Here is a 13,394-nt window from a genome sequence, read left to right on the forward strand (position 1 = left end):
GAGCGACAACCAGGTCCCCATGCTCCACAGATTTGCAAGTGTCCTAGGGGAGGGAGCCTGGCCTTCCCACACGCCCCGCCCACACCTGCTGGCTGTCCCCACAGGCGGGTCCTCTCAGTTCCGTTGGAGGACCAGGCTTTGGGAGCTTAGCAGCCAAGAAGAGACCCCCTCTCCTCTCCTCTGTCCTGGCAGGGACGAGATTCAGGCAGGAGCGCCTGGAAGGACAAGAGGGAGGGGATGAAGGGAGCTACAGGGAGAGACAAACCCTGGCTCACCTCTCGGACACTGCTGCCTGCAGGCGAGGACCCGCACCCTCCCGGGGTCTCTCCCTGAGTCTCTGTTCTCTGCCGTAGGCAAGATTGAGCAGGAGAAGAAGGAGCAGAAGGAGATCGAGCACCACATGAAGGACCTGGACAACGACCTGAAGAAGCTTAACGTGTTGATGAATAAAAACCGGTGCAGCTCGGAGGAGCTGGAGCAGAACAACCGGGTGACGGAGAATGAGTTCGTGCGCTCGCTGAAGGTCCGGCCGTGTCTGCGCGGTCCTGGGGATCGGGACGATGGAGGGCGGGGGCACAGTCCTTGCCGTGGGTGTTCTGCACCAGGAGATAACTTCCACACCCGTTCAAGATGCTTGTGCGGGTATTAGAAATCCAGCCTGCAGCCCTGCCCTCAGTGCCGGGATGGAGGGCACCAGCCCCGGGCATCCACAATCCCATGGCCCTCCCCACAGCTGCCCCCCCACCCCCACCCCATGCAGGCCTCTGAGAGGGAGACCATCACGATGCAGGACAAGCTGAACCAGCTCAGCGAGGAGAAGGCGACCCTCCGGAATCAACTGGTGGAAGCAGAGTGAGTCCCAGTCTCCAGCCGCACATGGGTCATGAAGGTCACTGCACCTGCAGGCCTCTGTCCGTTGAAGACCATGTAGGAGGCCGGGTGTGGCAGCTCGTACCCATATCCCAGTGCTTTTGTCCTTTTTTTTTTGGTTGTTGTTTTGTTTTGTTTTGTTTTGTTTTGTTTTGTTGTTTGTTTGTTTGTTTGTAGACAGTCTTGCTCTATCCCACAGGCTGAAATGCAGTGGTGCTATCTCAGCTCACTGCAACCTCTGCCTCCCGGCTTCAAGTGATTCTCATGCCTCAACCTCCTGAGTAGCTGGGATTACAGGTGCTCGCCATCATGCCTAATTTTTGTATTTTTAGTAGAGATGGGGTTTCACCATGTTGGCCAGGCTGGTCTTGAACTCCTGACCTCAGGTGATCTGCCCACCTCAGCCTCCCAAAGTGTTGGGATTACATGCGTGAGCCACCGTGCCCAGCAATCCCAGTGCTTTGGGATGCCAAGGCAGGAGGCCCCTTTGAGGCCAGGAGTTCAAGACAAGACTGGGCAACACAGTGAGACCCCATATCTACAAAAATGTTTTAAATTGGCCAGGCATGGTGGTGCACGCCTGTAGTCCCAGCTACTCGGGAGGCTGAGGTGGGAGGATCGCTTGAGCCCAGGAGGTCAAGGCTGCAGTGAGCTAGGATTGCACCACTGCACACCAGCCTGGGCAACAGAGCGAGACCCTGTCCCTAAAAGAAGAAAATGACCACCTGGGCATGGGTCTGGAACCCACCCTAGTGGATCCCAGATTCCCCACAGAGCTCTGTCTACCACCCTTGGTGGCAGCTCTTGAGCCAAACGAGTTACTGCTGGAAACTGAAGGGCTTTCTTTGCGATAAAGTTTTTAAATATCCATTATTTTATGGTGTCTGATTATTAAAGTAACACACACCCAGCTCTAAACATTTTAAACTATACAATGCGTGCAAAGTAGCCAGGGAAAATTGCGTATCATTCCAATGCCCTTCACTTCCCAGAAAACCAATGTGTGGCTATATTCTTTTCTTGTTTTGCTCTGTTTTTTACACAAATGGGATTGTTTCAGAAGTTCCCCTTTGAAGCACTTTAGTATTTTCATGGCCATCTTTCCGTGTCACACACGTGGGCCCACATCTCCCTGTGGAAGGGGTGCAGAGCAGGCGTGGTGTGGAAGCACCATCCTTTTTTCAGCATGCTCCGGAAGGGATGAATAGCACAGGGATCGCCTGTTCCTTGTGGTTGGATAGAATCTAGGCAAAAAACCATCTGGGACCAATGCTTTGGGGGGCTTGTATCTTTGGTGACATTTAAATAGCTTTTAGACTATTGGTGTATTCAGGCTTTTTACTTCTCCTTAAGTCAGCTTCTATCAATTATACCGACTTTCTTAGCTCCTACAGTTATATATCCCTGTTCTCTCTCTCTCTCTCTTCCCCACCCCCATCTCCCTCCCTCCCCCTGTATGCCAGAGGTTGGCAAACGTTTGCATAAGGAGGCCCAATAGTGAACATTTCAGGCTTTGAGAGCCTCATGCTTTCTGTTGCAGCTGCTTGGCTCTGCCATTGCAGCTTGAGAGCCTTGTAAAGCCTTAGAATGTGAGCTCACCGAAGCATCAGAAGAAAACTCCTAATTTCTTACACTGCCTCTCCTACCTCTAAAGACACCAGATTATGCTTTGGGAGAAAAAAATCCAACTGGCAAAAGAAATGCGTTCCTCAGTGGATTCCGAGATCGGCCAGATGGAGATCCGGGCCATGAAGGGCGAGATCCACAGGATGAAGGTGAGGGGAGGAGAGTGGCGTGGCAGGGCCTGCTGGGTGCCAGCCCTTGGGCTCCGGAGACCTGGCCACACCAAGGCCTCGGCTCCCCCGGGGCTCCTGTGGGAACCACACTGGCCACATTGGCTGGTGGCAATGGGTAAGATTTCCGGGGAGCGACCCGCTCCAGCAGAGTGACCTGCACTCCAGCCGAGCACTGGCAAAGCCCACGTCCCCCTTGACCCAGCTCTCACAGCACTCTTGCTCTTAATGTGCAGAAATATTGCGGAACAACACAGGACCCACACAAGCGCGTGCGTGTCATTTCACAAAACGCCGTTTTATTCCTACTCCATGAATCACAGCACTCGTATTTTTAAATGCCGGTTGTAACCCTCAAACTTCGTGACCCTCTAACGTATCCCACTGTGAGACAGAGTCTCACACCACAGAAGGGCCCAGAGAGCATCCCCACCTCATCCCTCACAGCCGCGTTTTCTCTCCATGGTGACAATTAGATTTCATTGCCTTTAAAAGGCTGGTAATTAAATTGCAAGTGGTCTTCAGGCTAAAGGTTCAGGGCCTTAAGGATAACAGTAAGAGCAGTTCATAAAATAAATGGGCCTCACTTTCACAATGCCATGCTAAATAAAAATTCCTCTGCTGGGTTATTTTTCAGATCAAGTGCATATGCTAATGAGATTTTGTGTTTAAAAATACCAAATTTAATTGACTTTTCACACTACAGAAGCCACGTGTGTTTGCTAGAGCAAGACAAGCTCTCCTCCACAGAGTGGGGGGCAAAGAGAAGGGCCGGGCTGTTGCTCCCTGTCCTTTCTTCCTCAGCGCCCCATCCTCAGCCAGGGCGACTATGTCAGCTGCTGCAGGGATAAGGCCTCTCACCTTCTCGGATCTCACACAAATGCACAGGCAGGGCTTGCCTTGGCCCTACATGGATACTAACCCATTCTTTAACAGTTACAATATATACTATGGATATTTCACAACTTACTGATACAGTCCCAGGTTGGTGAAAATTCAGGTTGTTTCCAATTTGTTGTTGGTGTTATTGTTTTGTCCTAGACACAGTGTGTGTTAGGGTTCTCCAAAGAAACAGAACCAGTAGACTACACACACACACACACACACACACACACACACACACACACAGAGAGAGAGAGAGAGAAGGGAGATTTATTATGAGAATTGGCTCTTAATGATTATGGGGGCCAAGAAGGCCTAGGATCCGGCATCTAATCTGCAGACCCAGGAGAGCCCACGATTCAGTCAAGTCTAAGGCCTGAGAAGGAGGCAACGGTGTCATCCCAGCCCAGTGTTCCCCCACCCCCCCCCCCCCCCCCCACTTTCTTCTGCCTTTTTGTTCTACTCAGGCCCTCAACAGATTGGATGATGTCACCCACCCTGGCAAGAGGGATCTTTACTCTGTCCACTGGTTCAAATGCCAATCACTTCCGGAGACACCCTCACAGATCCACCCAAAACAGAAATCATGTTTGCCCAGCTATCCAGGCATCCCTCAGCCCAGTCAGGTTAACCTAAAATCAGCCATCGCACAGCATTATAATCACATCCTTCCTTACTGGTTCTTTCTTTTTTCTTCTAGACTAGGTTCCCAAAGGTGAGATTACTAGGTCAAAGGCCTAATACATTCTGACTGTAACAGCCTGACGATTACTTGTCTAAAAAGCACGTGGCGGCAGTCATATCCTTACGTTCTTCTCAGTTCTGGTGTTATTTATCTATCTTTTTTGTTTTTAATTGAGGTTTTTCAGTTGAGTGGAAGTTCACAGCTTAGGGCATTCAGCCCTATGAGGATTTTCTGGGGTTTTTTGTTTTGTTTTGTTTTGTTTTGTCTGTTTGCTTTTTGTTTTGTTTTTGAGACAGACTCTCTGTCACTTAGGCTGGAGTGAAGTGGTGGGATCTTGGCTTGCTGCAACCTCCGCCTCCCAGGTTCAAGCGATTCTCCTACCTCATCTTCCCGAGTAGCTGGGATTACAGGTGTGTGCCACCATGCCTGGCTAATTTTTTGTATTTTCAGTACAGATGGGGTTTTGCCATTTTGCCCAGGCTGGTCTCAAACTTCTAAGCTCAGGCAATCCGCCCGCCTCGGCCTCCCAAAGCACTGGGATTATAGGCGTGAGCCACTGTGCCCAGCCAGCCCTACAGGTTTTGATAGAGACGTATGATCATGTAGCCACTGCCACATCGTGATGTATTTCCTCGTCTTCAAATTCCCTCATGCCCTCTGTAGTCAGCTCACCGCACACCCCAGCCGCCGTGACGGCCACCAATCTCTCTCCATGCCTGTCGTTTTGGCTTTTCCAGAATGTCACATAAATGGATCAAATAGGGTGAGACATATTGAGCCTGACTTTCCTTGCTTAGCCTCATGCATTTGAGATTCTTCTGTGTGGTGAAGCCCAATTACCCAGTCTGTTCTCTTTTTTTAGAGACAGGGTTTCGCTCTGTCACCCAGGCTGGAGTGCAGTGATGCAATCATGGTTCACTGCAGCCTTGACCTTGTGGGCTCAAAGGATCCTCCTGCCTGGGCCTCCCAAAGTGCTGGGATTACAGGCGTGCACCACGGCACCCACCCCTCAGTCTGTTCTTTCATGGATCGTTTCAGTAGCTTATCTAAGGAGACTTTGCCTAGCTGAAGATCACAAAGAGCTTCTCTTCTGTTTTCTTCCAGAAGCTTCCTGCTTTTAGGTTTTACATTTAGGTCCATAATGTATTTTGAGTTAATTTTTGTGTATGGTGCAAGTTGTGGATTGCGGTTAATTTTTTTTTTGCATTTGGATGTCCACTTGAGTCAGCCCTGTTTGCTTACTGAAAAGACTGCCCAGGCCAGGCGCGGTGGCTCACGCTTGTAATCCCAGCACTTTGGGAGGCCGAGGCGGGTGGATCACGAGGTCAGGAGACCGAGACCATGGTGAAACCCCGTCTCTACTAAAAATACAAAAAAATTAGCCAGGCGTGGTGGTGGGCGCCTATAGTCCCAGGTACTCGGAGAGGCTGAGGCAAGACAATGGCGTGAACCCAGCAGGCGGAGCTTGCAGTGAGCTGAGACTGCGCCACTGCACCCCAGCCTCCTGGGTGACAGAGCAAGACTCCGTGTCAAAAAAAAAAAAAAAAAAAAAGACAAGACTGCCCTTCCTCCACTGAACTACCTTCCAGTCCTTGTTGAAATCGGCTGACACGTTTGTGTGGGTTCGTTTCTGGGCTGCTTTGTTCTACTGATTTCTGTTTCTGTCCCTTCACCAATGCCCTACTGTCTTGATTTCTGTAACTCTATACTTATGAAATTCCTCCGACTTCCTTTTTTTTTTTTAAGACAGTCTCGCTCTGTTGTCCAGACTGGAGTGCAGTGGTGTTCGCATCTCAGCTTGCTGCAACTTCAGCCTCCTGGCTTCAAGCGATTCTCCTGCCTCAGCCTCCCGAGTATCTGGGACTACAGGCATGTGCCACCACACCCAGCTAATTTTTTGTATTTTTAGTAGAGATGGGGTTTCACCATGTTGGCCAGGCTGGCTTCGAACTCCTGATCTCAGATGACCCACCTGCCTTGGCCTCCCAAAGTGCTGGGATTACAGGTGTGAGCCACTATGCCCGGCCAGCTGATTTTCATATTAGGCTATTTTCTTATTTCTCTTTTTTTTTTTTTTTTTTGAAACAGAGTCTCACTCTGTTGCCCAGGCTAGAGTGCAATGGCACGATCTCAGCTCACTGCAACCTCTGCCTCCAGGGTTCAAGTGATTCTCCTGCCTCAGCCTCCTGAGTAGCTGAGATGACAGGCATGCACCACTATGCCCGGCTAATTTTTGTATTTTTGGTAGAGACAGGGGTTTCACCATGTTGGCCAGGCTGGTCTCGAACTCCTGACCTCAGGTGATCCACCGGTCTCGGCCTCCCAAAGTGCTGGGATTACAGGCGTGAGCCACTGCACCCGGACTATTTTCTTATTTCTTAACATTTTTTAGGAGTTCCTTATATATTGGGTTATTAACCCCTGTCTTTAATACCTATTAAAATAGTGTCTCTGACCTATCATTGTCTTTGCCCTCTGTTTAGGGGGTCTTTTGTCACACAGACTTTTTAGTATTTCTTCATGGCTCCAAGTCACTTAATGGTACATTTTAAACCTGAGTAAGCTTGGTCTCCCTTCACCCTGCTTATCTTCGGGATTCTTGCCTGTTTTTTCTTTTAAATCAACTTTAGGCATAACTTTCATAAGATAAAATGTGCTTATTTTAAACGCGGAGTTTGGGCTGGGTGTGATGGCTCATGCCTGTAATCCTAGCACTTTGGGAGGCCGAGGCGGGTGGATCACTTGAGGTCAGTTCAAAACCAATCTAGCCACCATGGTGAAACCCTGTCTCTACTGAAAATACAAAAAAAAAAGCTGGGCGTGGTGGCAGGTGCCTGTAATCCTAGCTACTTGGGAGGCTGAGGCAGGAGAATTGCTTGAACCTGGGAGGTGGAAGTTGCGGTTAGACAAGATTGCGCCACCGTACTCCAGCCTGGGCAACAGAAGGAGACTCCCTCTCAAAAAAATTTTTTAATAAAAAGGCTGGGTGCAGTGGCTTATGCCTGTAATCCCAGCTTTGGGAGGCCAAGGTGGGCGGATCACCAGGTCAAGAGATCGAGACCATCCTGGCCAACATGGTGAAAACCCATCTCTACTAAAAATACAAAAATTAGCCAGGCGTGGTGTCAGTCACCTGTAATCCCAGCTACTCAGGAGGCTGAGGCAGAAGAATCACTTGAACCCGGGAGGCGAAGGTTGAGTGAGCCGAGATGGCTCCACTGCACTCCAGCCTGGTGACAGAGCAGGACTCCGTCTCAAAAAATAAAAAAAAGCACAGTTTGGTGGGTTCTAACACACGCACACATCTACGTAGCCACCGACAACATCAAGACATAGGACCTTTCTATGACTCCAGAAAGTTTCTGTGCGTCCCTGCAGCCAATCCTCAGGCTACAACCCAGTCCCCAGCCCCCGATCCTCCACCCAAGCCAAGGTGCATTGTCACAACTAAGAAATTAACCTTCATGCAATACTGCTAACCAAACTACAAACTCTAATCAGATTTCACCAATTTTCTCAATGAGATTTTTTTCTGCTGCAGGATCTGACCCTGGCTTAGTTGCTTTTAGTTCTCACTCCTCCTTGGTGTCCTTAGGTCTTGGCCATTTCTCCACCTTGCACTGTCTGCCTGTGGATTCCGGGTTCCCACCCAGGGCTGCTGCCTCCATGTCCCTTGTTCCTCCTGGCGGCACAGGCCTCACTGCTTCCCCGCCGATCCCCGTGCGTGTCGCTGGAGGATGAGTGAGGCCAGCGCCCCGGCCACTCTCTCTGCAGCTGCAGCTCAGGCCTGCCCCAGCCCCCGCCCCAACCCCTCTGTCCTGTCTCCCAGGTCAGGCTCGGGCAGCTGCTGAAGCAGCAGGAGAAGATGATCCGCTCCATGGAGCTGGCAGTTGCCCGCAGAGAGACCATCACCACCCAGGCCGAGGGGCAGCGCAAGATGGACAGGAAGGCGCTCACCCGCACCGACTTCCACCACAAGCAGCTTGAGCTGCGCCGGAAAATCAGGGACATTCGTAAGGTAGGGAGCAGCGGAAAGGAAACAGGGCGGCTGCTGCTCTCTCTGGGACTCAGGGAACACTCCAGGAAGGCGTCTTGCTGGGTCCGGGGTGAGGATGCAGAGGCTGCAGTGGGGGCATACTCAGCACTGCTAACCTGCTGGGTGTCGGGTCTAGGGTGAGGATGCAGAGAGGCCATCCCCAGTTCTGCTAACCTGCTGCTGGGTTCCGGGTCAGGGGTGAGGATCCAGAGGCTGTTAGAGGGGCGTGTGCTCAGCACTGCTAACCTGCTGCTGCCACGGGGCCTGTCTCTGGGAGACTGCAGAATGCCCGCACCAGACAGAGCTGCTGACACCCAGAGACGGCCGTGTTTCAGCCCCTCCCTGTATATCAGAGGTGGCATCGGGAAGGCACAGAGTTCTGGGGAAGAGGCCAGCTCATGCTGGGGAGCCCGAGTGGGCACCAGGGACCAGCTGATGGGAGCGTGGCGGGCGCCTCAAGAGCCTGCATCCCCATACACCAGGCCATGTCCACTGGGCCTGCACTGGGATGGCCCAGCTGGTGCTGTCCGCTGCTTACCACCTCAACTGTTGCCAGCTAGGGGCCCTGCACTCACATTTCCCAGGTTGGCCCCACGGCCCCGCTGATCCGCTGTGTGACCTCGGAGCATGTGGGCCTTTCCAGACCTGCAGGGCCTCATCTGCTGGGCGGTGGGGGGGGGCCGAGTTAAATGTGACAGCAACCACAGCCGTGGGTGGGGAGGTGGCCTTGAGGACAGCTGACAGCATGACTTGGAGCCACACCAGACCATTCCTGACTGGGGCATACGGTCTGACCTCCCAGAGCCTTGGTTTACCGACCTGTGAAATGGGTGCCCACCTCTCAGAGTCACCCAGAGGGTTCCCTGGAGAGTGCTGAAGTCACCCCTGTAGGGAAAGGCTAGCCGAAAACCTCAGACATGCCTGGGCTGCTCATTTGGAAGTAACTGGAAGTTTCTGGAAAGAGGCGGCAGAGTGGCCTCTTCTCAGTCCTTTTCCACTACATTGGCTACTCCTGATGTCCATCCCTCCCTCAGCTCCTAGCCCGGCCCCTGACCACTCCTTGCTGCCCTGGGCACCACCTCAGTCCCCTGCCAGGACCCCCATGCCCACCCCTCACCTCCTGTCTGCTCCAAGCAACACTCAAGTCCTCCAGCCCCAGGCCCTACGCCCCACACGACGCCATCACGGATGGGTCCTTGTCCTCACCCCTGCCAGCCCTACCCCAAAGACTTTCTGTGTCCCCAGCCAGCCCGGAGAGTCACTGCGTCTCCTCCATCACCCCCTGGGCCATGTCAGCTGCCAAACGCTGTCTGCCCGGCTTTCCTTTCTCTTATTGTGCTGCTTTCCCCGAAGGCGGAACGAACACTACACAGATGGCCCCAGCCTTGCTCCTCCCTCAGCAGAGGCCTCCACCCTCCTCTTTCCCAGGCTCCCCAGCCTGCCTCTCTGCCCTTACAGCCTCAGCCCTGCCCTTGGCACACGGCTGCTGAACTGTGCCAGTCTCCTGCCTGGGGACAGACCCACTGCACAGGGAGCCCCAGAACCGCTCAGGCCCCCATCTCTCTGCCACGCCTGCCTTAAAGGAGCAGTGTGCGGTGTGGGCTGGCTGGGCCTGGCACCTCCCAGGCCTTGCCTCTCCAGCCCTCCCATTCCTCTTTGGGAGCCTCCCTGGATGGAGTGCGTAGAAGGTGCCTGGCAGGTCCTCCCAGCCTGACTTTTCCCTGTCCGCCAAGTAGCCGGGCTGCAGGGGCCCAGCATGGTCCTGTGACTCTCCTAGGCCACCGACGAGTGCACCAAAACCATCCTGGAACTGGAAGAAACACAAAGAAATGTGGGCAGCTCCCTTCTAGAGAAGCAGGACAAGCTGTCGGTGATTCAGGCAGACTTCGACACACTCGAGGCCGACCTCACCCGGCTTGAGGCCCTCAAACGACAGGTAAACGTGTCCCAGGAGGTCCCTGGGGATGAAGGCCGTGGAACGTGCCACTCGCACGGGGGTCCTGCGTCCCCTAGGTTACGGCCTCTCCTGATCCCAGGCCGGTAATAGCACCACCGGCTGCTCATGTTTGTGGCTTTGTGATTTGTTCAACTGACAAATGTTGATGGAGTATCTGTTATGGGCTGGGCCCATGTTCAGCGTGCGAAAGTTATAAAATAGAACACAAAAGACAAACATCCCTGCACTCCTTGAGGTTACCTCCTGGGGCAGGAGGACAGATGATGAGCAAAATAATTTTAAAAGATACAGTGTGTTTTAGCTAGGCGTGGTGGTACACGCCTGTGGTCCCAGCTACTCAGGAGGCTGAGGTGGGAGGATCGCTTGAGCCTGGGAGGTTGAGACTGCAGTGAGCCAAGGTTGCACCACTGCACTCCAGCCTGGGTGACAGAGGGAGATCCTGTCTCAAAAAGAAAAGAAAAGAAAAGGAAATGGTGTGTTAGGTGGTGGTAAACGCTTTGGAGGAAAATAAAGCAGAGAAAGAAGCGTCAGGGGCATTGGGGTGAATGGAGGGATTGATAGTTTGAGTTAGGGTGATGCAGGAAGGCCCTGCGGAGCAGACATTGGAGTCCAGACCTGAAGGAGGGGACGGTCCACAAAACCACCCCAGGTGGACAGGACAGCCCGGCAAGACAGGAGCCTGAGACTGCTCACGGGCTACCAGAGCCAGTGGGGCAGGCTGGGGAGGTTAGGGTATGTAAGACCCAGGCACAGAGGGCTGGCCCAGACTGTGTGCAGCCTTGGGGAGAGCACGATCATGACTTTGGACTTTTCTCTTGGGGCGGTGGGCACACAGAGGAGGGCGCTGGGGCTGAGAGGTGACTTGGGCTTTAGTGGGCTCCCCTGGCTCTAACGTTGCGTGTGGATGAAGCGTGGATGCAGGTGGGCATCTGCAACTATCTGCAGTGCTTCAAGGTGGCCCCTGTGGGGCTGGCGAGAAGCCATCAGGCTCTGCATATGCGTGATGCCAACATCGCCCAGTGGGATTCCTGCTGGGTTGGCTGTGGTGTGAGCAGAGACGGCGGTGGAGAATGGCTCCAAGGTTCTGGCCTGGCCAACTGAGATGATGAGGGGAACGTGCCTGGCACTGGGCCTGACATATGGCAGGTGTCAAGAAGGTTGCCTAAGCCGGGCGCGGTGGCTCACGCCTATAATCCCAGCACTTTGAGAGGCCGCAGCAGGTGGATCACTTGAGGTCAGGAGTTCGAGACCAGCCTGGCCAACATGGCAAAACCCCATCTTGATTAAAAATACAAATATTAGCCAGGCATGGTAGCGGGCGCCTGTAATCTCAGCTACCCAGGCGTGGTGGTGGGGGTGGGTGCCTATAATTCCAGCTAGTTGGAAGGCTGAGGAAGGTGAATCACTTGAAGCCAGGAGCCAGAGGTTGCAGTGTGCCAAGATTGTGCCATTGCACTCCAGCCTAGGTGACAGAGCGAGACTGCCTCAAAAAAAAAAAAAAAAAAAAAGAATGCCGGTGGGTCGCAGTGGCTCACACCTGTAATCTCAGCACTTTGGGAAGCCGAGGCAAGCGGATCACGAGGTCAGGAGATCAAGACCATCCTGGCTAACACGGCGAAACCCCGTCTCTACTAAAAAAAAATTGAAAAAATTAGCCGGGCCTGGTGGCGGGCGTCTGTAGTCCTAGCTACTTGGGAGACTGAGACAGGAGAATGGCGTGAACCTGGGGGGCGGAGCTTGCAGTGAGCCGAGATCGCGCCGCCGCACTCCAGCCTGGGCGACAGAGCAAGACTCTGTCTCAAAAAAAAAAAAGAATGCCTCCTAGACGATGTTGATGGATGACCCATAAAGCACTGACCCAGTGCCTCTCAGCCTCTTCCCTGAGATCCAGGGGTGCAACACCTTCACGTCGTCCCTTTTCAAGAGTAGGTCTCGCCTCCTCTTCGGTATTTCCTGGAGTCTGAGTTTGTGGGGGGCCAGCAGGTGTCTTTCTTCTGGTTTGCATAGCCCTATATGGAGTCTCTTTTCCTACCCAGAACCTTTCAGAGATCGTGGCCCTGCAGACGCGCCTTAAGCACCTGCAGGCTGTGAAGGAGGGGCGCTACGTGTTCCTGTTCCGATCCAAGCAGTCCCTAGTGCTGGAGCGCCAGCGCCTGGACAAGCGGCTGGCTCTCATCGCCACCATCCTGGACCGCGTGCGGGACGAGTACCCCCAGTTCCAGGAGGCCCTGCACAAGGTCAGCCAGATGATCGCCAACAAGCTCGAGTCACCGGGACCCTCCTAGGGAGCAGCATGGACCCCACCCTGCAAGGCCTCCAGGAAGAGATCCGGAATTGTGTTTATCATGAGGGACTTGGAAACTTTTGTGTTCCTAAAAACCACATGTACCCTCAGAAGGGCATCGTTTAAGAGAAATAAGCCAGCCCCACCCGTAGGGATCTTTTTAGCCACTCGGCAATTTAATAAACCAGGTAAAATCCTAGCGTTTTCCGTGGCATCCCATCGCAAAGACAGAGCCTGTGACTGCAGACCCACACTCCCACACTGGGCTTACTCGTCCAGGTAACACTCTGGTTTGCAGCACTCCCAAATCTGCACGTGCCTCTCACAACACAGCGCTGGCACAGGTGCGCAAGCTGGCGGGCTGAGCAGAGGTGGGAAAGTTAAGGCGGCTCCAGGCAGCCTGGACCGGGAGGCTGCTTTCCTCCAGCACTTCCCTCTACTAGGTGCATCTGAAAACCCACAAACCACCTTCTTTACCAGTTTTTCCCATCCCCACCCCTTAGAAAGCTCAGGTCCCTTTTCCTGCCCCCATGTCCCCATTTGAGTTAAATTCAGATTCACAACTTGCAGGAGAAAGTCAGTGGCCCCAGACACACATAACAGGGTAAGCACTGAAATAAGAGCACGCTGGGGCGTCCACACCAAGGGACTACGCCCCAGTCTGCCCACCTATCTCTTCTCCATCATTAACCCAGCGCTCTTTCTCCCTGGACTTCGAAGTACCAATGACCTTGGGGCTTCTTTGCAGTTTAAAGGGAAAATGCTCTACAAAATAATTTCACTTTCAAACATTTCAGCAGAATAAAATCTTTTTTCTGAATATCTAATAAGCCTTTCTGAGCAAGGCTTACTTATTCTAAAACATTGTAGAAATACAGAAACCACAA

General features: G+C 53.0%; 1 protein-coding gene across 1 annotated transcript in view; it reads left to right on the forward strand.

The window, feature by feature from the left end:
- The window catches only part of CCDC40 (coiled-coil domain containing 40), a 58,171-nt gene extending 44,974 nt beyond the window's left edge, over positions 1-13,197 (forward strand). Inside the window, exons 13-18 of the mRNA XM_032177813.2 lie at positions 354-523; positions 761-852; positions 2,525-2,645; positions 8,060-8,248; positions 10,044-10,202; positions 12,260-13,197. Of these exons, the coding sequence (XP_032033704.2) occupies positions 354-523; positions 761-852; positions 2,525-2,645; positions 8,060-8,248; positions 10,044-10,202; positions 12,260-12,508 (980 nt within the window). The 3' untranslated portion in view covers positions 12,509-13,197. The remainder of the gene's footprint in view (positions 1-353; positions 524-760; positions 853-2,524; positions 2,646-8,059; positions 8,249-10,043; positions 10,203-12,259) is intronic.
- Positions 13,198-13,394: the final 197 nt, after the last annotated feature.

Source organism: Hylobates moloch, unplaced genomic scaffold (assembly GCF_009828535.3).
Source record: "Hylobates moloch isolate HMO894 unplaced genomic scaffold, HMol_V3 SCAFFOLD_15, whole genome shotgun sequence".
NCBI lineage: Eukaryota > Metazoa > Chordata > Mammalia > Primates > Hylobatidae > Hylobates > Hylobates moloch.